The 26,746-nt window shown below is 51.0% G+C and overlaps 1 protein-coding gene across 1 annotated transcript; it reads right to left on the bottom strand.

Annotated features, from left to right (window-relative positions):
* Positions 1–1,473: 1,473 nt before the first annotated feature.
* ALDH16A1 (aldehyde dehydrogenase 16 family member A1) lies at positions 1,474–26,708 on the bottom strand. The gene is made up of 18 exons (XM_077315814.1): positions 25,801–26,708; positions 24,620–24,999; positions 21,562–21,664; positions 20,353–20,479; positions 19,676–19,854; positions 18,347–18,424; positions 17,782–17,966; positions 16,150–16,302; positions 15,063–15,260; positions 13,997–14,095; positions 13,488–13,624; positions 12,592–12,697; positions 11,529–11,686; positions 10,952–11,119; positions 8,285–8,489; positions 6,902–7,087; positions 4,084–4,209; positions 1,474–1,733 (listed from the first exon to the last, which is right to left on the bottom strand). The coding sequence occupies exons 1-18, from the start codon at positions 26,618–26,620 to the stop codon at positions 1,557–1,559; spliced, it is 3,585 nt and encodes a 1,194-aa protein (XP_077171929.1). The 5' UTR covers positions 26,621–26,708; the 3' UTR covers positions 1,474–1,556.
* Positions 26,709–26,746: the final 38 nt, after the last annotated feature.

Raw genomic sequence — 26,746 nt, 5'->3', positions numbered from 1 at the left:
CTCGGAACTAGCTCTTTAATAGAATACTGCTGTCTTAAACAGCATCCTGTCTTACGCCATGGACAATTGCTCTGGGATGCACATGTCAATACATAAGACCCTAGGGCAGGCCGCAGATGCAAGCCCTTTTCGCCCAGCTCCTCGCCAATTGAGACCTAGTTCGTACACGCAGGCTGTTGGGGAACGCCAAAATCGGTACGCCTGCCCCCTCGGAAAGCCACAGTAGTGTAGGAATTAAGAGCAGTGACCTCTAATCTGGAGAACCGGGTTTGATTCCCCGCTTCTCCTCCAAGTGGAGTCAGGAGCTGATAAGGGCGTTCTCCTAGATTTCTACTTGTGTGCAGATATTATTATGGAAAGGAATATTTCAAAGCTGGAATCCTCCACCTGCAATCTGAAATAGCAAACTTTGATTGATGTACCTGTGAATTCTTCTCCCTTATTCTGTGGCAGGGGAGAACAAGGCTGTGCTTCTTTCACTCCCGTATCCAGGGGTAGGGGAGGACTGAAGGACCCTTTGCTGCAGCTCATGACATTGAACATGACATTGTAGCTCATGACACTGTAGCTCATGACGTTGAACATGACATTGAACTTAGGGCTGATCCCGCGTTGAGCAGGGGGTTGGACTAGATGGCCTGTATGGCCCCTTCCAACTCTATGATTCTATGATTCTGATCCTGCGTTGAGCAGGGGGTTGGACTAGATGGCCTGTATGGCCCCTTCCAACTCTATGATTCTATGATTCTGATCCTGCGTTGAGCAGGGGGTTGGACTAGATGGCCTGTATGGCCCCTTCCAACTCTATGATTCTATGATGCAGTGAGACTCTGCAAAGACCGCAGCCCCTTTCACCCAGAGGCCGTGGGCAGGAAAGAGCAGGATGCTGTGGCCAACATAAAAGCCAGAGGGGGAGTTTCTGATGGGGGGCTAGGATGGAAAGACGCCTTATGATGCCTTATGATGTATGGCCCCTTCCAACTCTATGATTCTATGATGCTATGGCCTGTATGGCCCCTTCCAACTCTATGATTCTATGGCCTGTATGGCCCCTTCCAACTCTATGATTCTATGAACCAACGGGCAGATTATTTCTGGCCCTTTAGTTTTGGTCTTTAGCAAAATGACTCCTGCTACCCAGGGCTCCAGAGGGGCTCTGTATGTGTGTGTGTGTGTGTGGGGGGGGGGGGCGCTGGGATTTAGGGGCCAAACTAGATGTGTTGGCAGTGACACAACAAACGTAGGAATGTCATTTTAAAAATTGGTATAAACCCAGTTCAGCTCAGAACTGCATCCTGCCTCTACCTCCCAAGGCAAACTCTCTTGGGGGTGGGTAGAAAAGTTATTTCCCCCTTTCTGCAGTACGAGACGGGGGGGGGGGGGGGGCAATGTTCGCATTGTTCCCATGCACTCCCATCCCAGGGACCTGCAGTTCCTCTTCCAGCTACAAATGAGGCAAAACCTACACCGCAGTTTACAAATTTCAACCAAAATCTTTTATTCTCAGCTTCTACATTCCCCTCCCCCTTTGTGAATGGCCTTGCAGTTCCGATGGCTCAGTTGGCAAATATATCGCCCATGGGCATCCAGACGCTTTTGCATTGCGTGGCTTGGTAGAGAAATTCTTCCCCCGCTCCTTCTTGCAGGTCAGACCAACACCGCCGCTCTGCTCCGTAGTTCACCCAGGTCCTCTTCAGGTTCCCCGAGGAGGCCCATTCCACAGCCGTGGAACCCTGCAGACGGAAAGTGGTGGAAGCATCAAAGCACACCATGGTTAGAAGAAAAAAGAAAGCCAGGAAGAGAAAGAAAGGAGGACCATGCAGGAAGGGAACGATCCAGGCATGGTGGTATCAATGAACAGTTAAAGGTAAAGGTATCCCCTGTGCAAGCACCAAGTCATGTCTGCCCCTCCAGCGTTTTCATGGCAGACTCAATACGGGGTGGTTTGCCAGTGCCTCCCCCAGTCATTACCGTTTACCCCCCAGCAAACTGGGTACTCATTTTACTAACCTCGGAAGGATGGAAGGCTGAGTCAACCTTGAGCCAGCTGCTGGGACTGAACTCCCAGCCTCATGGGCAGAGCTTCAGACTGCATGTCTGCTGCCTTACCACTCTGCGCCACAAGAGGCTCTAATGAACAGTTACAGACGCTTAAAAAAAATTTTTTTTTTGACCTGGTCCAAAGCAGCCTGGCCCTTCTAGCTCTCCAGCCACCTGCTGTGAGCGAAGTCAGTTTCCAAGCACTGAACTGTACAAACACAGAGAAGGGAGCAAACTGTACCAGGTCCCAAGAACTATGAGTAATTCTGTACTCAATGAGAAAGGCGCATTAAGGACCTCAACCACGTCCCTGGAGGGAAGATGTGCCTGTAGCCAACTTTTCCAGTGATGGCGAAGATTTCATCGCAGGCTTCACGAGCGCAAACCTCAGATGTCCATGGGGAATTTGCGAGTGCAACTTAATTTGGCCGCAAAGCGGCCAGGCCATGATCCCCAGAGCACCGGCAGCTTCTCGACAGGCACAGACCTGCTCCGCATGGGCATTGCTGGGAAACACGGAAGTGATCCAGCATTTGCTCTGTGCGAAAAGACATTCAGTCAAGGCAATTTTTCAGTGGCTGAATTCCCTTCAGCATTCCAGGAAGGGACATGCAAGGTGACCTCACAGGCCGCATATAAAAATTCTCACTCCACAGCGGTTCACCAAGAGCAGTGGGAAGAGGCAGAGGAAAGAAAAGACATCTGACCACAGAGGTCCAGAGGGCTGGCTTCCAAGGAAGAAAAAAGTGTCATGGAAAAGTGTTTTATTACGCCAGCAGCTTTGGGTTCCAGCCTTTTGACTAGGCTGTAAATCTGCCACATTCCTTTATAATCCAAGAGATGTCCTAAACATCCCCCGTAATTGAAGCATGACTCTTATCAGCTTGTTTTCCTTACATTGAATCACTGCTGGAAACATAACAATGTAAGAAGAGCCCTGCTGGATCAAGACCAGTGGTCCTTCTAGTCTGGCATCCTGTCTCACACACTGGACAAAACCAGAAGAAAAAGTCCTCCACTGAGGTTGTTGTTATTTAATTTATTACCTGCCACTCCCAAGCAGGCTCGTGGTGGGTTACAGAATGTCCAGTTAAAAAAAGCAAACATTTAAATGGACAAAAAATGTTGCCGCCCTGGCTCCAAGATTCCCGAGGATTAGTGCCTCTGAATCTGGAGGTTCCCCTCGATCACCATGGCCTGTAACAGACTTCTCCTCCGTGAATCTATCTAATCCCCGTTTCAAGATGTTTACTCCTGTGGCCATCACCACATCCTCTGGCAGTGAATCAGACACTTTAAGTACTTTGTGTGTAAAGTGGAATTTCGTTTTGTCCGCACTGAACCTACTGCCCATCAGCTTCACTTCTAATGTTTTGGGAAAGGGGGAAAAGTGCTTTTTGTCAACCGTCTCCAACTTACGGAACCTCCTGAGAACTTTATCAGGTGCGTGAAGTACCCCTTTTCTCCCTTCAGCCGGACTGTTCTAGCCCAGAATGAACAGGAAATCTCTGCAGAGATCTCAGGGCTTTCCTTGAGACAGTATGAAAATAAGTTGGATCTGTACTGCGATTGTACAGCAGGCGTAGAATTTGGAAACCCAAGAATCTCAGCTTTCATTCTAAAACAACCCACCAAAAGGTAGGTGTCTTGTTTTAAAATTTGGAACATTATCCTTGAAGGTGCATAGGGCAATTCCTATTAAAATCTCAGAAGCCTAATATTGCCTAATATTATTTCCAGTGGATGGGCGTTCGTGTCCTCCTTGTGACCTTTTCAGTGACTAGCAAAAGTAGAATAAATTATGCAAAACAAGAGAAATCATGCCCGTTGACTCAATCTGCATGATCTATTATTTTTTTTCACACAACTCTTAGGTGCACAATTAATTTTCTGCACAATACACACAACCTAGGCGTGATGGGAGAGGCATTCTCATTGCAGCCGCAAACTTGCGTAGCTTGTTACGAAGCAAAGCGAAGATACAAGGGGAACTCAACAGTGAATTCTGTGCTTTCCCTGCTACGACCGTCAAGGGACACTCACCTCCTTGGAGCCAAAGTACCACATGGCTTGAATGTCTTGATGCTCAGCTAAGCCCCGGCTGAGATGGTCCCGGTCGCCTGAGATGATGTTCACCACTCCGCCTGGGACATCCGAGGTGTCGAGTACCTGATTCAAGCGAAGAAAGATGGAAGCGTTCAGTGGCCTTAATCAAAAGCAGCTACATCTGGTTTCTGGATACGAAGAACAATTTCGGTTAGGATACAGAAGATCTAGCCGGCAAGACCTCTTTGGCAGTCAATCTTCTGGCTTTGGTGTTTTCCCACTTGGTTTGAAGTCGACCGCTCCCGCGCCACAACGAAAGCAGATAGCAGCATTTTGGATAGGTCCTGCCATTTTTCGGTGAGATATGCTACCCCTTGCTTTATAAGTCTGGATGCACCAAACCTTGTGGGGAGGGAGAGGGGTTTTTACCCCAGCTGCAACGCAATTAACACCTTTTTTCGGGGGAGGGGGGTTGAGATTTCGGTACCAGAGAAGACTTTTAAAATTCTCCTCTGTGCCATTATTTAGGATGCTTTAGGATGCTTTGGGCTGATCCTGCGTTGAGCAAGGGGTTGGACTAGATGGCCTGTCTGGCCCCTTCCAACTCTATGATTCTGTGATCCTATGATTCTATGAGGAGGCTTTGGGCTGATCCTGCGTTGAGCAAGGGGTTGGACTAGATGGCCTGTCTGGCCCCTTCCAACTCTATGATTCCGTGATCCTATGATTCTATGAGGAGGCTTAGGGCTGATCCTGCGTTGAGCAGGGGGTTGGACTAGATGGCCTGTCTGGCCCCTTCCAACTCTATGATTCTGCGATTCTATGATTATTGAGAGTGGGTTGGTTTTTAACTCTTGCGGTCTTGAATCTGCAACATGATACTCTTGACTGCCAGTTCACCTCTTGGTCTATTGATTTTACTTTTGCTTGCTGGTTCAAATGGTCAAATCACATTTTTCCCCCCTTCGGGAGCCACGCTTGTACTTTGGAATCCTGACACAATACATCAAAACACAAAGGAGGTCTATAAACGAGGTAATTTATGCCAGCAATAAAACCAAAAGGAATTTGCCTGGTTGAGCTGGGGTGTGCCTTTCCTGATTCTACAAAAGTCACAAGAAAATGAAAGCTGCAATAAAAATACCCTGCCATCCATTTCCTTCAAAAACACCTTTAAGACAAAGTTTTTGCCCACTAAATTGCCCTTCCTGGCAATTAAACCCTATACACTCTCTCTACCTATATGTAACAGTTGAGGAAATTTTGTTTCTTTGTATCTGAAGACATAGAATTATAGAATTGGAAGGGACTTCCTGGGTCATCTAGTCCAGCCCCCTGCACTATGCAGGACATTCACAACCCTATCTCTCATCCACTGTAACCTGCCACCCCCTTAAGCCTTCACAGAAACAGCCTCTCCATCAGATGGCTATCCAGCCTCTGCTTAAAAATCTCCAAAGATGGAGAGCCCACCACCTCCTGAGGAAGCCTGTTCCACTGAGGAACCACTCTGACTGTCAGGAACTTCTTCCGGATGTTGAGACTGAACTTAGAATCATAGTATCCTAGAGTTGGAAGGGACCTCCTGGGTCATCTAGTCCAACCCCCTGCACTATGCAGGACACTCACAACCTTCTCACTCATCCATTGGTCTTAAAGATTCCTGGGGACCCAAACCTTTTGCTGTTCCACACCAACGACCTACTTGAAATCTAACTTTCATAAAGTCAATTCTCCCATAAAAGGATCAACTTCAGTCCTCTACTGAAGCTTTTAAATAATACCACCAAACATGCCGTATGTGATACGTCTCGGTAACAATCTCACAAGATGTCTCAGAGGCTCCTGGCTGAGGCTCAGCTATTGCTTGGAAAACTGATAAGATCAGCTATTGACAATCCAGTGCCAAATCAACTAATGTAAAAGGTAGAACCCCCTCAGTCAGAATCCCAAGGTTCGTTATCTCTTAGCTCTCCCTATAAGAGCCTCTTGTGGCGCAGAGTGGTAAGGCAGCCGTCTGAAAGCTTTGCCCATGAGGCTGGGAGTTCAATCCCAGCAGCTGGCTCAAGGTTGACTCAGCCGTCCATCCTTCCGAGGTGAAATGAGTACCCAGCTTGCTGGGGGGTAAACGGTAATGACTGGGGAAGGCACTGGCAAACCACCCCGTATTGAGTCTGCCATGAAAACGCTAGAAAGCATCACCCCAAGGGTCAGACATGACCCGGTGCTTGCACAGGGGATACCTTTACCTTTAGCTCTCCCTATGGGGCAGTATGCAAGGGGTATCATACCACTCGGCTCTGACTTCTAAATCCGCCTGTCTCAGGAATGGGGGAGAGCCACCCACCCAATCTGGCCACCCAAAGGAGTCCTCATACCAAAGTCCTTGATCACTGCCCAAGTTATCTTTCGTAAACACCCAAGGAGTGAAAAATTCCACGCATGCTACTGAGTCATTCTGGAACAATTAATTTACTTTTGATTTATGTTTCTTCGTTCTTGGAATCAAATAATTTTGGAAAACTTAATGGCTTTCCCTAGATTGTGAAATGTCAAAAAATGAGGTCGGATCCAACAAGCTTTTTCTGTGGGTGAAAAAGGAGTCCCCCCGGGCCCACTCACGCCTCCCTCTGCGTAACTACCCAGGACGTCCCTGGTGGTCTTTCCTCCAAAGCTGACCCTGCTTTGCTTCCGAGATCTGACAAGACCATATAGGCCTGGGCTGCCCAGGCTACATAGACACGCATCTCTAAATATGCACAAGTCCCTTGTGGGATGCAAGGCAAGAGAGGGTAAAAGAGGAAAAGGGCAGTACCTGGTAGAAATCCAGGGCGGGCAACGGGTACCGCTCGCTGGGGACCATCACCACGCAGTTGCCACGGACGACAGCCGGAGCCAGCAAGCTGAGGAAGCTAAGCAGGGGCTGTTCGTTGGGGCAGGCGATTCCCATGACGCCGACAGGCTCCCGGAAGAGGAGGGAGGCCCCGTATAAAGGGGTTTCCTGTTAAGAGAGGGGAGCAAGCGGCTGGCGTGAAAGAGGGAAGGCTTCTCTAAGTTTCACATATGGGAGACCGGCTGTCCACAGTGACCGGCCGTAATTTCAGCCAAGGTGAAGACGGCTCATGCTGAATCACGGACAGCTTCCGGTCGTGATGCAGAATGCGGGTTTCAGCTATGAGGCTCTAAAAGGGGACATGGTGACCGCTGCTTTTAGGTTTCAAGCTGTCCTCCTGAATGTGTTTACCACTGTTTGTATTATGTTGTTTTTGTGCCCTGTTAAGGGGGCGCGGCCAACTCTGGGTTGGGAAATTCTTGAAGATATTTTTTTTGGGGGGGGGGGGGTAGAGACTGAAAGGGAAAGCAGTTTTGGAAAGCAGAGTACAGTGCCGTAGAGTCTACGCTCCAAAGCAGGCATTTTATTTATATTATATTTATATTTATATACCGCTGCTCTCAAATGTCTCGTGGCGGTTTACAAAATCCGTTTTCTCTAGGGGAAGGTGATTTCCTTAGTCTGGACAGCAGCGGTAAGAACATCAGGCCCCGCCTGGAGGTTGGCAACCTTAACTGGAAGCCATTTTCTGCACCTGCAGCTAAAGGGCTTGATTAAAGTGAGAGGAAAAAGAAAAGTGCTTTCTTTGTTTTGTACTCTGCTTTTTACTACCTGAAAGAGTCTCAAAGCGGCTTGCAATCCTCTTTCCTTCTTCTCTCCGCAACAGACTCCCTGTGAGGGAGGTGAGGCTGAGAGAGCCCTGAGAGAACTGTATCTAGCCCAAGGACACCCAGCTGGCGGCATGCGGAGGAGGAGTGGGGAATCAAACCCGGTTCTCCAGATTAGAGGCTGCCACTCGTAACTACTAGGACACCAAGCTGCTATAAATAAATATTCTGGGGCTATACAGTGAAAGGATATAAAAACCACCCGAAAGCTTAACCTTTCATGCAGAAAACTTCAATGTCCCTTGTAGTTACTGAATTCCACTGCCTCAAATCACCCCCTTCCAATCTACTTTTATCACAGAGAGTCAAATTCTCAACACAAAGTCGAACAGAGGCCTGGCAGAAATAAAGCTACAATTCCGACCCAATTAATATTCAACTACGCCTGGTCTTCTGTTCCCTTCCAGGTGGGCAGCCAGTCCAAACCAGACAGAGCCCTACCGTAGACATCCAAGTACACAGCCCTGCCGTTTCTCACCTGCACGGCCCCGCCGTATTTGTCAGAGTACGCTGCCCAGTGGAAGAGCCGCTGTATGCTGAGGTCCACCTCCCGCAAGGCCTCTTCTCTCCCTGCACCGGTCAAGGCCTCGAGACGCGACGCCACTTCGGCTCGACGCAGCTCCAGGTTCTCAGCCAGGTAGTACAAGATCTGCGCCCGTGTATGAGCCGTCTGCTTTGCCCATCTGAGGAGACCCGCCTCCGTGTTAGACGAGAAAAGGGGTCGACGAGCCCAGACTGCTTGTCCCCAGAACCCCTGCAGGTCGCTTGCTTTTCAGGAAAAGCCTTGCACAGAGAAAGCCAATCTGTCAAGGAATCTGATAACTATCAGAGCAAGGGTCGTGACCTCCAAGTGGGGGGGGGTTGAAAAAAGAGCCGCCCCTCCCCGAAATTACAAACCATCTCCAGGCGACAAAGATCAGTTCTCCATCTAGTGTCCAAATTCCCTGTGCTCAAAAAGACCGGGGACCGCAGGGTAAGGGGGTGGCTTTTGTCTTTATGACAACCGGCTTTCTCCCTCTATGCGCTACAAAACTTTTGCCACCGCTTTAATAATATGCAGGATGGGAGGGGGTTAGGATTACATCTTGTGGCAACAAGAATCAAGCATCATTCAACTATCAGATCTTGAAGGCTGAAAAAAAATCCATCGGGCTTCTATAATTTCAGGATTGGCTGCTCTCGTGAAAGAGAGACAGTGTGGTATAGAAGTTAAAGAGTGACAGGCTGCAATCTGGAGAACTGGGTTTGACTCCCCTCTCCTCCACATGCAGCCAGCTGGGTGACCTTGGGCTAGGCACAGTTTTCTCGGAGCTCTTTTCTTAGAGGAATTCCGTTAAAGCGCTCTAAGCCTCACCTGCCTCACAGGGGTGGAGAGAGGAAGGGAAAGGGGTTTGTGAGCCATTTTGGGACTCCTTTGGTAATGAAAAGTGGGGTATCAAAAACCAGCAGCTCTCCTACAGGCAAAGAAAATTGGTCACCACCTATTAAGTTGTTGGTCTAAACAGCTGGGTACGGCCTCCTTTGATTGGCAGGGACTTCCCGGAGCCTCAAGCAGAAAAAGATCCTTTCCAAGACCCCTCACTTGAGATCCTGGAATTGGAGAAGCCAGAGGCTGCACCCCTTCTGAATGCAACGAGGTGTGTTCTGCTCCTCCCCGAGCAATAGCCCCAAGCAAAAGTCAGAAAAGTTATCACCCTTTGTACAATGCTATTTATAAAGGGTCCTAAATGTTCCCATTCAAAGACAAAGAAAGAGGGCTGTGTTGGAGCAGGAACTTGCGGAAATGAAATTGCACGGCCCTTGCCGGAGCGACAAGGACCCGTGAAGCTGCCTTAAACTGAGCCAGACCCTCGGTTTCCTAAGTATTGCCTGCTCTGGCTGGCAGCAGCTCTCCAAGGTCCCAGGTACAGGTCTTTTGGAGCACCTAATTCCAGTCCTGGCCCTTTTTACTGGAGACGCTGGGAACTAACCCAAAGACTTTCTGCCTCTAAGGCAGATGCTCGACCCATGAGCCATGGTCCCACCTCACCGAGAGATGAGTCCTCCTGTGCTATTTCCTCCTTGCCTCCTTCTAGGCGGCCCCATTTCCCTCCCTGGTTCCCCATTCTTGGACATCGCATAACCTCACACCCGATTAGTTAGATTTCCACGGAAATCCATCAGAACGTGAAGGAGCCAGAAATTAATTCTCTCTCTGAGGAGTTGAGGACATGGGGCTTCAACTGGACCTTCTCTCTTCCCATGGCTCCAGTTAACGCTGATTTGTTTACTGTCGCATCTGAGAAGGACTTCTGGCAGCATCAATTTCCCCCCACCCTGGAATTCACTCTTTGAAATCACGTACAGTCCTTCCAAGACAGTCCTGTGGGATCCTTCTCTCCCTTTTCGGTTACAGCTGCTACTTTGGCAGGGGGGATCGGCAAGCACGTGCGACCTGCAGCTGGGTGACCCTGGGCCAGTCATCGTTCTCTCAGAGCTCTCTCAGTCCCACCTCCCTCCCAGGGCGTCTGTGATGAGGAAAGGAAGGCGATTGTAAGCCAGTCTGAGGCTCCTCCGGGGAGTGAAAAGCGCAGTATAAGTGCAGCCCTACTTACAGAGGAAGGGCTCCTCTAAGCAGCGGCCAGCTGGAGATGCATCCCCAAATATTCCAAGCACCACCCATCCAGCACCAATATTCTGAGGCTACCTGCGTGGAGGGGCAGCCTGTAAATTAAAGAATAATCATCATCTAACCAAGATTGTCTGCTTTTGGACACAGATGCTTTGTATTGTGCCTGATAAGGTAAGTCTCCAAAAGGGTAGCTTTGGGTTACAGAAGAATGACATGAGCTGCAGTAGATGCCGCCCTGCAAGACTGAACATATTCCAGGGGAACTGATCTCTGTTCGCCTGGAGATGAGCTATAATACCAGGGATCTCCAGGTCCCACCTTGGGACTGGGATCCCTATGGAGGAGCTTTCCTTGAGGGCCAGCTGTTCCTGATACCTATTGGGAGGCCCTATCGGTAGAAGAACAGACCCTTGGACCCAGCTGTAGGTTTTTCCTGTGCACGTGTGCGGTGAAACACCCAGGGGCCTTATCTCCCCTCCCCTCTGGACCATGAGCCCCACTTGTCCCCCCCTCCACCTCCCCAGCCGGACTCACTTGGGGGCAGCCTTGTGGGCCGCTTCCACCGCGTTACGGATGTCTTTGACGCTCCCGTCCGCCACGTAGGCCAGGACCTTGCCGCTGTGATCGAGGACCGCTCGGGAACTCATGGAGTCCGGTCTCTTCTGGGCTCCCCCGTAGTACAGCTTGTAGGTCCGGTCCACGCTGCCAGCAGACAGACCCACAGGAACAAGGGTTAAGGGAGACGGCGATCGCGCTCAAGCGAGTTCCGCCAAAGGGTAGTCCGTGGACTACAATTCCCGTGAGCCCCTGCCAGCGAATGCGAAGGCTGGCGGGGGCTCATGGGAATTGTAGTCCATGGGCATCTGGAGGGCCGCAGTTTGACTACCCCTGATCTAAAGGATCCCTTACAAACAACTCCCAGGAATTGTTGTTTTGCGAGGGCGCCCACTATATGCTTATTTTTAAAATTTCTATACCATTTTCCCTGCTGAAGCCCAGTTCTCCCAGATCTGCAGGGGCTACACAGCTCCATTAGCTGCTGGGCTGGTTTTCACATCCCAACCCGACTCCGGCCAGGCCCCGCAGCAAGAACAATCACGCACGCCCTCACCTGGGGAACTCTCCTTCTGGATCAGAAGGGGCTCTTCTGTCGCCAGGGTTCAGAGGAGCCTCCGTCCCCTTTGAGGTAGCAAAAGTTTTGCAGTTGATCTCCACGGCGCTGGGGCCTGGGCGGATCTCCCAGCTTGGTCTCACGTACTCATAGAGGCTCTGAGGGCAGGGGAAACAATTCAAATTATTGTTGTTATTATTATTATTGACAGATCACCTTAACTTTATGTCCTCCTGTTCAGGGTAACCATAATCCCCCTCTATCCCCAAAATAACCTACAACGCCATCTTATCCAGACTCAGATTGTCCCTCCAAGCCAAGGGATCCTAAACATGGTAATGCAGAGTGTTTTTTTTTTTTCCAAAATGGCAGCTGGGGTGAGCCCTCCACCTTATCTCTGCCCTTCCCAGCTCTGAGTGAAGAGGGAAAAAGAGAGGGCTTTTTAATAAAAAAAAATTCTATCTTTATTTGGGCAGGTTGGCCTGCCCCCTCCCAAAATGGCCAATGAGGGGCCTAGAGGAGGTGGGAAGGGGAGGGCCCCTGGCCATTTAAACCTTTGTTGGCCAAGGCTCCTTTCACTTCCTGGTATTTCGGAGATTGAAAAATATTTTGCCAGTACCTCCACGGTCAAAAGGTTGAAAAAGGCTGCTCTATGCCCTTATTGTCTCCTCTTGACCGGCCTTTCCCCACAATCAGAGAGATCCACAGATTCTGTGGTACTCAATTGGTAACTTGCAGACAGCCATGTCCAAAAATTACCATTATCATTAAGCGTAAGAGTGACATTTCTTTCAATCCCAGGCATCAGTCCTGCCCCTCAAGGAGGCTCACAGCTTACTTGTTCCCTTGGCAACAAGCCCCCTTTAGGCAAAGGCCTTGCCCACTTTTCTAAAACATGGGGCACCATGCTGCAGAATAGTGCCCAGAAGGGCAACAGGTGGGCTCCCGAACAACTGAGCAAGTAGCACTGCTCTAACGGGAGACGCTGGGGATCGAACTTGCCCAACTTGTGCATTCAAACCATGCCCTGCCCTCTCCCCAACTGAGTCCCAGCCCGACCCACCTCTTTGCCTCCGTCCCGACCGTAGCCGCTTTCTTTGCAGCCCCCAAAGGCGGACGCAGCATCCAGCATGTTGTGGCCGTTGATCCAAACCGTTCCCACCTGCAAGCTGAGAAGGCAGAATTGGGGGGGGGGGAAGGGAAGATTCAGGTGCAGATCATCAGCAAGCGGTTAGGAGGGAAAATGACACTGCATTTCTGTAATCTAGGGCAGGGGTAGTCTACCTGTGGTCCTCCAGATGTCCATGGACTACAGTTCCCATGAGCCCCTGCCAGAAGAACACCTGGGATGCTGATCTCATTCAGAAATGACATCGGCATGTTAGAAACGTCAGGCGCAACACTGTGGCTTTTGGGAAAACTCTATGGTAAAAGAAATCAGGCTCAAACCACACAATCTTACCCACAAACCAGAGTGTCGCCATTCCGATGACCCAGGCATGCTGACATCATTTCCAGGTGATGGCAGTATGTCAGAATGTTCTTCCTGGCCACAGGAAGTGTGTGTTTGTGTTTGTGTGTGTGTGTGTGTGGGGGGGGAGAATCACCACAAAAGCAGCTGTTTTGGGAGGGATTGTCCCCCGCTTTCTGAAATTGCCCAAAATGGGGGTTTCCCTGGCTCCAGAGGGAGTCTGGCATCCCTACAGGGAGCAGATGCTACAAACAAGGGAGCTCAGTGGCCCATTTTGGCCCATTTTGAGAAGCACCCTCTGCTCTGACCAGCAGCCGTTCTTTAGAATCTCCAGCGGAGAAGGCATGTGCACATGTGTGTGTCCCCCCACCTCCACACACTTGTGACCACAGATCACTTAGGGCTCAGGGCCATTCTGCATGCAAAGCACACAGCCTACTGCCCAATCACTACCTCTAAACGTACGGGCCACAGGTCGGGAAGCTCACCTGTGGGCGACCTCCAGAGCAAGCGGAAGGGTCTCTGTCCACACGCTGGCCGCCAGCCCATAGGGGGTGCTGTTTCCCAACGCCACTGCTTCCTTGGCTGTCCGGAAAGTCAACGAGGCCAGAACGGGCCCAAACACCTGCATTTTAAGCCACAGAACAACAGCTGAACAAACAAAGGGACAAAGAACAAAGGATTCTGGGATTAGCTGTTTACCTCCCAGGATAACCTGAAAGCAAGATGCAACCTGAAATCTGAATTGTCGAAGGTTTTGACGGCCAGAGTCTACTGGCTGTTGAGGGTGTTCTGGGCCATGTGGCCTGTTTTTTCACCGGCTTACTGCGACCCGCAAACGAGAAGGCGGGCATGACGCAGTGGTGATGAAATGGCACTCTGCACATGCTCAGAGACCCTTCCTTGCTACTGTATCTAGAATTCATCCTCTGTCTCAGAAAGTGGGGTGAATTCAGGGATGGCCCCCAGTAAAAATTAACCCTGCGTGTCCGCCTACCTCTTCCCGGACACAGCGAGAGGTCGTGTACACACCGGTGATTAAGGTTGGAGGGTAGAAGGATCCACTTGACGGGAGGGCTGCCCAGGCCTGGAAGATCTAAGGGGATAAACAACATACAACCAGCGGCGCTCAAAGCCTGGCTTCTCTTTAAATGCGGAAGCTTTTGTTCCCAGCATCCTCTTCTCCAGGCCCTTCAGAGACCTCCTGCTTCCCGAAAACCCAGGTGCCCCAGTTCCCAACCTCTTAAGACCACGTCTGAATTCAATCAGCGATTTCCAAACAATAGTTCTGAACAGGTCTACCCAGAATCCTCTTCAGGTCCCTTCAACAGGATTTCTCAAGAAAGCTTTTAGGATTGCACTGTTGTTATTCTATTTGGAGCCCACCTGCACAGCAAGTCCATTCTACAAGGTGGTTTTTATTCATGTTTAAGAATGTATAAATATAGACTCTCACTGAGCAACTCCAAAGGGGAGAATTCCTAGAGATTACGGGGTACAGCCTGGGGAAGGGAGGGTTCGGAGAAGGAAGGGGTCTCAGGTGGGAGAAATGCCATAGAGTCCACTGTCCTAGGCAGTCCTTTTCTCCATGGGATCTTTATAGTTGGGAGAGGAGCTATAATTCGAGATCTACAAGCCTCCCCTGGAGGTTGGCAAGTCCATTAACGCAACCCAAGCCTGCCACTGACTCTCCTTTCCCTCCACCCATAGGAGGGTCACGATGACCCACTTTTTCAAGACACAGTTCAGGCACCATGGACTCACTCCAGCCTAATAGTAACCTAGCCTCTTGTTCCCATGGAATCCTGGGAACTGTAGTTCCGGTCAAAGGTTTGTTAGCCCAGTTCTCTCTCATGGAACTTTCCAGTACTTCACCAAACGGCAACTAGGCCCACTGGGGTTCAGGAGGCCCCCAAACCAACACTGCTCTGAAAGCCTTTGGAAGTTAATATTTGGACAAAAGCAAGACAAACATTTGGCTCAGAGCAGAACAAACATCCAGTAAAACCAAATCAATGCAGGTTGTGACCCCAGCCCCCTGCGGAGGATCCAAAAAGCCTCACCTCAGCACCTTCTGCCCGGGCTTCCGCCACCAGGCTCTCGATGGCGTCTCGCTGGCCCTCGTCAGCCAAGGCACCCAGATCTGTGACCTTGTCTAGAGAGTCCCCCACCCGTAGCTGGCCCATCCGGCGCTTCAAGCGCTGAACGAAATCGCCGGCAATGGATTCCTGCAAGAGGAGCTGAGTCCCGGCATTGTGGGCCTAAACGTGGAAGAAACACAAAAGAGATTATTTAGTTTCTGGGCTCTAAGAGCCATTCTTTTTCTCCAGCAACCCATGGTATAATTTTAATATCTCTCTCTGTCTATATCTATCTATCTATCTATCTATCTATCTATCTATCTATCTATCTATCTATCTATCTATCTATCTATCTATCTATCTATCTATCTATCTATCTATCTATCTATCTATCTATCTATCTATCTATCTATCTATCTATCTATCTATCTATCTATCTATATATATTCATAAAGATAGAAATATAGAAAAGAGACAGTATAAGTTGTTAATATAAAGAATAGTAAAATTTAGTCTTCATTTGTTACACTTACTCCATTAAGTGCCTCGTTTTAGTTAAGCTTTGAGTTTAGGCTGGGAGGCACTGCGGAGATATATATATATTTAATAATACAGATTTAGCTTACATACGAAATCTAAGACCCCACATTAACTACACAATGGTATGAACTTTTGCCCAAAACTTATAAGCTTTTTCACATTTTAATATATTTTTAACACAACCACATGCCGATGAATCATAGAATCATAGAGTTGGAAGGGGCCTTGCAGGCCATCTAGTCCAACCCCCTGCTCTACGCAGGATCAGAATCACAGAATCATAGAGTTGGAAGGGGCCATACAGGCCATCTAGTCCAACCCCCTGCTCAACGCAGGATCAGCCCTAAGCATCCTAAAGCATCCAAGAAAATGACTTTCCAAATAGTCAGGAACTAGAAAGCTAGAAACCTGGAGGCCAGCAGCTTGATGGTGGGAGAAGCCTGCTATACATTCAAAGGAAAACAGATGCCGTTTCCTACTTTACCCCCCCCCCCCCCCCGGTCTATCAACCCTTCTGGACCGAAAATACCTGTCCTTGGTTCAGCCAAAAGGCATCCACCAGCCCGTCAACAGCACTGTCCAAGTCGGCAGAGTCGAAGACAATGAAGGGCGATTTCCCTCCGAGTTGCAGGGAAAGTTTCTTGCCAGCCCCGGCTGTTAGACGGCGCACGCTGCGGCCTGCCTGGATTGGGGAAACAGGCATTGCCTTCACTGGGGAAGCCCTTTCTGGCCTACCTCGCAGGGACATCTCCAGCCTCCAACCCCCTTTAAACACAACATATGAATCCTGGAAAATCAACAGTATTTCCTGTGACGAACGCGTTCCTAGGTCCCATCGCCACAATCTCGTGGCACAACCAGCAGGACGGCCCCCATACTGTGATGAGGCGAGGCTGAAAGCCGCTTAACGGGTTTGTAGCAGAGGCGAGATTTGAACGGGGGGCCCGTGGATGACATTTCCAGCCCACAAAACTCAGTCTTTTTGAGATGCTGAGAAAGAGCAGCGAACACCACTACAAAAAATCCGGCACGGGGTGTGGAGGGGGGCCGGACGGTGGGTACCCTCGAAAGCATCTTCCTAAAACAGGGATGGCTGTTTCCAAAAAGATGCTTCCTGACACCGTTCCTGTCCCAATGAGGTGGAAAGGAGGCGGACACCAGGGTGATCACAGACACCTCTGAAAGCACTGTGTTATGCTATACTACCGACACTGGTAGGGGGTCATAGTTCAGTGGTACTCTGCTTGGTATGGGGGGTCATAGTTCAGTGGTAAGTAAAGGTAAAGGTATCCCCTGTGCAAGCACCGAGTCATGTCTGACCCTTGGGGTGACGCCCTCCAGCGTTTTCATGGCAGACTCAATACGGGGTGGTTTGCCAGTGCCTTCCCCAGTCATTACCGTTGACCCCCCAGCAAGCTGGGTACTCATTTTACCGACCTCGGAAGGATGGAAGGCTGAGTCAACCTTGAGCCGGCTGCTGGGATCGAACTCCCAGCCTCATGGGCAGAGCTTTCAGACTGCATGACTGCTGCCTTACCACTCTGCGCCACAAGAGGCTCTTGTTCAGTGGTAGGGGGTCGTATTTCAGTGGTAGAGCCTCTGCTTGGTATGCAGCAGGCCCCAGGTTCAATCCGCAGCATCTCCACTGAAAAGGACCAGGTGGGAGGTGAGGGGTACGACGTCAGCCTGGGACTTTGGAGAGTTGCTGCCAGTTTGAGTAAACTTCGGTGGACCGATGGTCTTATTCAGTGTAAGGCCGAGACATAGTTACCGCTTGCAGTTGAGATGTGACTGCCTGAGGCTCCCCTCATAAACCTGCTGACCTCCCTTCGCTTCCCTGACAGAAAGGGCCACCAAAACACTATGGAGGTCATCTCCTACTGGTACCCGCACTGAAGGGACAGACTTGTCCTATCTGTAAACACCAAAGCCTCAGAAGAGCTTATATCACACCCAATATAGAATTAGGCCCTTGATGGAAACACAAGGGGGAGAGCAAGAAGAGGCTGCTTAGGACCAAGGCCTGGTGCCTCGTGAAGCATACGCAGGCCTCAATAAAGTGAGGAGGCCTCCTGGTCCGCCAACACAGGCCAACTGGGCCCAGCCTTCAGACAAAGAGCTATTCGGAGTATGCCTCAGATTCCCGGGGAGAGCCATTTACCTCAGCGGAGCCGGCAAAAGCCACTTGGTCAAGATCCGGATGGGCCACCAAGGCCTCGCCCAGGCACTGGTCACCCGTGACAACGTTGAGGACTCCGGGAGGTAACCCAGCCTGGGTGCAGATCTCGGCCAGCAGCAGTGCCGTCAGACGGGTTGAGCTGGATGGTTTGAGCACCACCGTGTTCCCTGCTCGGCCAGGAATATGTGACAAGAGTAGAAAAAGAAAGGGTCTGGAAGAAGGCCCAGGCAGATATCATTCCTAGGGTTGCCACCCTCCAGGCGGGCCCTGGAGTTCTCCAGGAATTACAACGGAGCTCCAGGCGCCAGAGATCAATTTCCCGGGAGAAAAGGGCAGCCTCTGACAATGCGAGGACTGAGACGAGCCCAAGGTCACCCAGCTGGCTGTGTGTGGAGGAGTGGCGAAACCTCTCCAGATCAGAGGCTGCTGCAATTAGCCACTATACCACACTGGCTCTCTACTGGGTAGGACCGAGAGAGGAACGCTGGCTGGATCCCACCCGTCAGAAAAACTTGCATCAACAAAGGACCTTCTTGCATGGACGTACCCGTGGCCAGTGCTGGACACACCTTCCAAGCCAGAGTCAACAGAGGGAAGCTCCGTGGGATGAGAACAGCAACCACACCTGCGGGAAAGTTTATGTTTTGTCAGGAAAACTCCAATTGCAAGACTGCTTAATATTGATTATTTACAGCGGACGAGTCCTCCAAAGCTGTTCCTTACTGCTTCAGATGCCCATAGGATGTATGGGGGAAACAACTTCCTGGTGGGGCCTAGAACACCCCCAGAATTGTAATTGCTCTTTAGGGCAGGGGTAGTCAACCTGTGGTCCTCCAGATGTCCATGGACTACAATTCCCATGAGCCCCTGCCAGCGTTTGCTGGCAGGGGCTCATGGGAATTGTAGTCCATGGACATCTGGAGGACCACAGGTTGACTACCCCTGCTTTAGGGGACAGAGATCCGTTCCCCTGGAGAAAATGGCTGCTTGGGAGGTGGACTCTACGGGATGGTGCCCTGCTGAGGTGTCTTCCCTACCCAACGCTTCCTTCCCCTTAATATTCAGGAGATTCCCCACCCACTGTTGGCATCCCTAAGTAGGGATGCCAGCTTTGCTTAGGGAAAAACTTGGAGACTTTGGAGGTAGAGCCAGAAGGGGGCGGGGCTTGGGTAGGGACTTCAATGGGGTATAATGTCATACAGTCCAGCTTCCGAAGCGGCCATTATCTTGGGGGGCAACTGATCTCTGTTACCTGGGGATGTAACTTTGGGGGATCCCCAGATCCAACCTGAAGGCTGGCATCCCTATGGGGAACAGTTAGCAATCTGGAATACGTATGTAATATATTTATATGTAATATATTGCTGGAATATGTATGTGATGACATTTGTTCATAATAATTACGTATGCTGTTTGAGGGGGGAGGGTGAGATACAAAGTTACCTTTGATTACTATAGTGTGAAAAGAAACCACAATCCCGATTTAGGCCCTGATGCACACAACCAAATTTGCAAATGAATCCCTAAGTGTTCCACACAGCCCTGGCTTCCGCTGTCAGGAAATGGTGACTTTGAAGTCAGTGATAGGGCAATCTGGAATACATATATGTAATATATTGCTGGAATATGTATGTGATGACATCCGCTCATAATAATCAGGTGTCCACAGCTATGCTTCCCAATCATATTCTACACAGTCGCGCCACTTCTGGGGTTTCTCGAAGCCTGAAGAATGTTTTAGGGGTTTCTCAATGGTAAAAAAGTTGAGGAAGGCTGGACTAAACACTCAGTGGTAAAGCCACACGTTTATCTCCTTCTCCACACACAAAAAAAAACTGGCCCAAGGGACAGGGGGTTTCAACATCCCCCCACTCACCAAGAGGTTTCCATCCCTTCATCTCCACCTCCATTAGCTGGGCCCAGCCAGCGTAGTGGTAGAAATGCCGGACAACCAGCGGCAGGTCCGCATCCCTGGCCTCGCAGAGAAGTTTCCCGCTGTCTAGACTCTCCAGGAGGCTGAGTAACCGCTGGTGCTTCTGGATGTTCCTGGCCACGCTGGCAAGACAGAAGGCACAGGGTCAATTTAAGGAGGCTGAGAAAATACCTCTCCGTTGTCCTTGTGGCTGGGCGACCGTGTCCGCCGCTCCATTCAGCACGAACGACAAACCCCAGTTTGTGATTACACGAACAAGCCTTGGAAATCCCCTGGCTTGAATTCTCCTACCCCCCCCCCCCCCTTTCATGCACCACTTTGAGACTCAACCTTTTTGTCCCCGGAAAATCAGAGCTCATTGGAAGATCTGAGTTTTAGAAAAAGGCAAACCAGGGTCTCCGAGGAATGGTCAATGGCTCTCCAGATGTCCATGGACTACAACTGCCTGGCAGGGGCTCATGGTAATTGTAGTCCATGGGCATCTGGAGAGCCACAGTTTGGACACCCCTGCCATAATACATATGTACAACGCTGGGCACCACCAAAGCAGCTGTGATGACAGTCCTGGGACCGCCAGGATTCTAGAAGGAGCAGCCATGACGTAGCAAACCTGCCCTTACTTGTAGAGATGTCGGGCTCGAACGTGGGCAGGCTGCTGGCCCCAGATTTGGAAAGCTTCCGCGGCAGCCGTGACAGCAGCGTTTGCATCTTCTCCATTCCCCTGGAGGGTGTTGGCCAAGTGCTCCCCTGAGGGTGAGAGAGAAAGGAAGGAGTTTTCATTTGGTTCTTGTTGCTGGAGGGACACGCCAGACCTGTGCAAGCCACTACCGCCACATGGAATTCGGGAGACAAAGGATTCCTAAATTAATCATCCGGTGGTGCTGAGGTTAATCAGAAGGCACTGGGCCAACGCAGATCCTCCATCTCAGCAAGGGCCCCTGCCCCTCACTGCTACTGTACACGCTAGACCCATGATCTCAAGCACGGTCTTTTTGTTAGTCTGAGGAAGAGTGCTTGCCCTCGAAAGCTCACACCTTGAACAAATCTTGGTTGGGCTTAAAGGTGCCACTGGACTCTGATTTTATTGTGCTACTTCAAACCAACACGGCTACCCGTTTGAATCTAAAATAGTCTTTTGGAGTGATCAAAGGGAATCCCTTCTCACTTTTTTTCACCAGAAGATCTCCTGTAATAATCTCCAAATATGTTTTCCATCTCTCTCTCTCTCTCTGCTTAAAACTATCTAGCTCTCATGGGTTTGCAAAAGATGTGTCTATCATTTGGGCTAAAGGCTCAGAAGCAAGGAAGCAGTGCATGGATGCCTCTGAGCTAGGGAATGCCACACCTCCTGCTAGGGCAAGGGGCCTGCGACCAGCAGCCACCAAGCGACCAGCAGCTCCAAGCAGCAGTGGGAGAAAGATAAGAATACAACACTGGTGTCACATGTGCCGTGAATATTTTTTTTTAAAAAAACAACAATAACAAAACCCCACCATGCTAACCACAAGAAAGGCCCACCTAATCTCTCTTTAGCCATTCTGACACTGTACCAGCCTATTTCCACAACCGTGGTGTGGTGGGAACTGCTGTCAAGGCACATCTGACTTACAGCAACCCTGCAAGGAAGGGCTTTCTCAACCGGGGTTTCTTGACGGCCCTGGAAAGGTTTCCCGAATGGGTCGGAGTTGATTAATTTTTTAATATATTTCAAAACTCGTTAAATGTTTATCGGGCGATCCTATTCAGAGCCTGTTGATTCCGACCGATTGGAGCAATGCTGGATAGGTTGCAGAGAGCTACTCACTTTGCTGATCTCATCCCTCCCGTACCTGTGGTGGGATTTTTGGTGGCGTAGGTCTCCCTTCCCCCCGGCTTCATCCATTTGCCATCTACAAAATGTCCAAAGCTGCGGCCGTGAGACTCCAGCCAGGCCTGCAAAGAAGGAGGAGAAAAGATTACATTTTTATTAAATTTGATATAATCTGAAATAAATAATTACAATGTAAAACAGAATCTGTCTTTTACAGGCAGGGGTGGCCAAACTGGGGCACTCCAGAGGTCCATGGACTACAAATCCCATGAGCCCCCACCCCCCCATCCAGAATCTCTGGCCTGGATGAAATTCAACTCCTGACCCCAAAGTGAAGATCGATTGGAATTTCCCTGGGCATGCAAGAAAGGGTCACAAGAGTCAAGCATCGACACAATTCCTTCCAATCAAAGAATCTTGAGAAGAAATTAGGAAGTGCCTTTTTCTCTGCTCGAGAATTGATGCTATAGGTCAGGGGTAGTCAAACTGCGGCCCTCCAGATGTTCATGGACTACAATTCCCAGAAGCCCCTGCCAGCATTTGCTGGCAGGGGCTCTTGGGAACTGTAGTCCATGGACATCTGGAGGGCCGCAGTTTGACTACCCCTGCTATAGGTCATCCAGCCACTTCACATGGCCATGGGTCAATGCTTGTGAGAAACTGCCTATTTGGGAGAGCAAACCTAACCAACTTACAATAGATGGCATGCAGTGGGCATTTTCACCCACCACACACTGCTTGCAACTGATGTCAATAAAAAAGGACATTGTGTTAAGCACAAAGGTCTCCAATTCGACTGATTACAATTCTATCCTACCCTTCCCTTTCGGGCTAGCCTACCTTACAAGGCTATTGTGAGGAAAAAAACAGACAAGGGCAGAACTGTACGTATGCTGCCCTGAGAGCCTCGAAAAAGGGGCAAAACCCTCTTTTAGAAAAGCAATTTCATCTGCAGCAATGGTTAAGATCCGGCCAGCTGCTCTTTGAGACTTAGTGGTAGAGATCAGAAGAATTATTTTCATAAAAAGATTTACGCCATGATTTTTTCTCCCTTCACAGGCAACATCTCAGATTTCTCCTGTGGACTCCTGTGGGGATTACATAATCATCGTAGGAGTGAAATACTTGCAGCTGAACTCTTTTGCTTATGTTAGCCAGGACAGAGTCGAAAGCCCAATAGCACAGAGGTCGTAAAATGAGGGCGGTTAGCTTGAATCAACAATGTTTGGCAATTGAGCCAAGGAGCTCCTGGCTGCTTCAGACTCAGAAACACGGACCTCCCCACCCCTTCCTCTCTCGTTCTGGGGTCACGGCAGTCTTGCTGGCTGCTGGCTCTTCCGCTCCACCCAGCTCCTTATCCCAGAGACAGTGAAGTGACCCATTAAGGTCACTTCAAGAAAGTAAACAGTCATGGCTGCCAAGAAATCTTACGGCACCTCAAAGACTAACAGAACGGCAGAAACTTCCCTAGACTAGAGTCATCCCAGGGACCAGTTAGGTTTTCTTTTTAGGTGTCATAAGGCAATTTTGTTGGCTTTGCCTAATCAAGGCCGTGAATCTTTCCACAGTTGGCCAATAAGGAAAGCAGAATCCCCCAAACTCGCTGCTGCCTTTTATAATAACCACTAAGAGAAATTCCAGGGGTAGTCAAACTGCGGCCCTCCAGATGTCCATGGACTACAATTCCCAGGAGCCCCTGCCAGCAAATCTGGAGGGCCGCAGTTTGACTACCCCTGAATTAACCTTTCCCTCCCTCTTGAGACCTGTTCTGTATAGGGAAGCATATAATAGTCTGCAATGCAGACATTTTGAGCATATGTAAACGTGGCCTTCCCCATCTGGCCCCTAAATATGTTTTTTAATCACTCTCTTTTCTTTCTCTCCTCTCCCCCTTTCACTGAACATTCCAACCTGATAATTCTGGGGGAAATTCAAAAACTCAAGTGCGACAGTGAGCTATCCCAAGGGGTCTTAGCAAAATGCTACTGCGCTGATGTTTCCATGGAGCAAAAGTGGCACACGAGGAACAGGAAAGGTTGTAAAATTCAGGGTCAAAGGACCTGACAGCACAGGTAGCACAGGATGAGATGCAAGTACATAAAATGCCAACGTACTTTAAAAAAATGTTCAGACTGCTCACAGTAGAGATTGTTTATGGACCGAAAATATCCCTTCTCTGAAATGGATGGCCCAGGTTAGCCAGACCCCCTCAGATTGTAGAAGCTCAGCCAAAAAGGGTCTGGGACCCTCCCATAGAATCAAAGAGTCAGAAGGGACCTTCAGGGTCACCTAGTCCAACCCTTGCAGAATGCAGGAAATTCACAACTACCTGACCACCCGCAGTGACCCACAGTTCCATGCACAAATTCTGCCCCCCCCCCCCCAATCTCTGGCCAGTCTGGCCTGGAAGAAATTCCCTTCCCAGTCCCAAAGTGGTGATTGTAATTTCCCTGGGTGTGCAAGAACGGCCCACAAGAGCCAAGCATCGACACAGTCCCTTCTGCCCACCTACTCAAAATCTGCCTAAGTTCACATCTATGGGACCACCTCCTAGGCTAGGCCCCTCAAAGAGCATCAAGATCGAAACCTGGTCCCAAAGAGATAGAACTGGCCTTGACCAGGGCCAGGGCTTTTTCTGCCCTGGCCCCGATTTTGTAGAACGCTCTGCTGTGTGGGATCAAGGCCTTGCGAGACTTTAAACTATTCTTCCGGGCACGCAACACGGAGCTGTTATGATCCCAGAGGCCCCTAAAAGAGGTCTAGGACAGGGGTAGTCAACAGAGTGGTTTGGGATGGGGCTCAGTGAAAGGTCATAATTTTGGCAAGCAGCATCTCCTCCAAAAGATCACAGGCCGCCAATGTTGAGAACGGTCCTACTCTGCCCGAGACCTGGAAGAGCCACTGCCAGCAGACAGTACTGGGTGAGACCCAGCCCAATGGTCTGACTCAGTAAAAGACAAACGTATGGAGCTTCAGTTCCCAAGAAGCAACAGGGAATCAGTTGAAGGCAGGGAAGGATTAGAACTCGGGACTCTGGGGCTCCCTGAAACCGGATGGCCGTCAGTGGCACACGCAACCTTCAACAGCGGGGGCTCTGGAGTGCTAGCGTCTTCCGGAGGGGCCCCCTCAAGGTCTTTGCAGAGATCCCAGTGATCCTCCTTGATGGGCCGAGCCCCCTGGCTTTCCGTCTCTTCTCCGGCGGCTTCTCTCTCTCTCTGGCTCTTGGCCCACATCTGCCGGATCCAGCCCATTTCCGCCGTCCACAGCCTCCTGTCCTTCTCCCGCTGGGCTTTCTCCTCCTCCCACAAGCCTTGGAAGAGCTTCTCCCGCTCGCGGAAGTGCGTCCGGATATCCCGCAGGAGCTCGTCGAATTTGTCATCCCGGGGCCTCTTCCGTCTGCTCCGGAGCTGAGCCAGCTTTTCCCGGGTGCTCAGCAGGGTCCGCGGTCTGGGGAAGGCTGGAGCGGGGGGGGGGGAGGGGGGGAGAGAGAAGGCATTCGTTCAGAAATGGGCCCAAGACCACAGCTTTGGGTTCTGGCAGAATCAGGCAGGCGTTCAGCAGCGCCCACGGAATATTCTTAAACATGAGAGGTGGATTTGGTGGGCCATTCGCTTGGGAATGCAGAAGGGGATTGGGAGACAAACGAAGCCAGCCTTCTGCAGACTGTCAATGAAGGAGCCCCGAAATATTTTTCTGGCTTTGAGGAGCCCTGGGCAGGAAGTGATGTCAGATGGCCACAGGGAGGCGGTTTGAGGCAGGAGTAGGCGCCCAGGCTCCGCCCCCTTTCCCAGGCACACGTGAAAACATCATCCCCACATTAATGGAAGTGGCCTATTTGCAGCTTTCCCTGCAACATTGGGGGGACCCTGGAGAGCTCTCACGGAGCCCCAAAGCTCCAGCATGACCAATTGGCAGGGGCTCATGGTAATTGTAGTCCACATCCATGGACATTCGGGAAGAGGCACAGTTTGGCCGCCCCTACTCTGGGTCTATTTTCTTGGTACAAGATTATCCAGCTGTGAAATCAGAGGAAAGGCTAGCTGCCAGGATTCCTGGGGAGACAGATGTCTGGGAGGGAGGGGGAACCTTAAACCCCAACAAGGAGGAGTCCCAAAGCAGCTTCCTAACCTCTTTCCCTTCCTCTCCCCACAACAATTGTCCTGCGAAGCAGGTGGGGCTGAGAGAGCCCTCGGAGAACCAGATGACCCCCCCCCAGCAAACACCCCCTCATCCCCCAGTGATGGGAGCTCTCACTCACCTCTGCGGCTCACGGTGGGTCTCCAGGGGGCATCCAGGTGGGCGCGGGTCTCCCGGCGCAGGAGCGGCTGGAGGTGGCGGTCCCCCCGGGGGCTCTCCCCGCACGCCTCCTCCTGGGAGTAGAGGTAGGGCGTGGATCCTCCGGCCTCTTCCTCCACCGGGCTGCGCTCCTCCTTGATGAAGCCCCCGGCCGCTGCGTGGCGCGGGAGGAGGATCGGGGCCGCCACGTCTTCGGGATGGAGCAAGCCGCCGGGCGCCTGCGAGGACAACGAGGAAGAGGAGGAGGAGCCGGCTGTGGCTCCAGCTGCTGCTGCGACAGGGGAAGGCTCACCCTGCGGCTCCAGATCGCTACCGTCGGTGACGGAGACGCGCGCCCAGGCGTAGTAGTCCTCCGGCAGGCCTTGCTCCGGATCGAGCTCCGGATCGCTCTCCTCCTTGATGACCACCTGGCACCAAGGCGCCGCTTGGCCCCCTCCTCCTCCGCCGCCCAGGATGGCGTCCAGCTCGTGGAAGAAGCGGCAGCGCTGGCGGGCGAGGCCGTCGTGCAGCTTGGCTTGCTTGTAGCTCTTCTTGAGGTCCTTGCCCTTGGTGCGGCACTGGTCCTCGTCGCGGCAGTAGCCCTTGGCGGCCATGCGCTCCGAGATCCACTGGTAGACGTCGGCGTTGCGGTGGCACCGGCTCAGCTGCGCCTGGATCCCGTCCTCCCCCCACAGCGCCAGGAAATCCAGCGTCTCCCGGTGGCTCCACGTCGCCGCCCGCGTCCGCGGCACTTTGGGGCGATCCTTGGCGCCCGCGAAGGAGGAAGGCGACGGCGAGGACATCCCGGGAGGAGGGAGGGATTTGGGGGGGGCAATGGGGTGGGTTTTTTTCCCTTTCTTTCTTCTTTTTTCAGCAAGAATTACCCAAAAAAGAGGGGGATCCCCCCTACCCCACCCACCCCGGTGCAA

This window comes from Paroedura picta, chromosome 16 (genome assembly GCF_049243985.1).
Source record: "Paroedura picta isolate Pp20150507F chromosome 16, Ppicta_v3.0, whole genome shotgun sequence".
NCBI lineage: Eukaryota > Metazoa > Chordata > Lepidosauria > Squamata > Gekkonidae > Paroedura > Paroedura picta.
The sequence above is the reverse complement of the archived record's forward strand: the minus strand, read 5'-3'. Positions and strand labels throughout refer to the sequence as shown.

Coding starts and splice junctions, on each gene's coding strand:
- ALDH16A1 (XM_077315814.1), bottom strand. CDS start 26,620: ATGTCCTCGCCGTCGCCTTCCTCCTTCGCGGGCGCCAAGGATCGCCCC. Junction 20,480..21,561: donor CACCAAAAATCCCACCACAG/GTACGGGAGGGA, acceptor TCTCACCCTCAG/GGGAGCACTTGGCCAACACC. Junction 1,734..4,083: donor GGTACTTTGGCTCCAAGGAG/GTGAGTGTCCCT, acceptor TTCCGTCTGCAG/GGTTCCACGGCTGTGGAATG.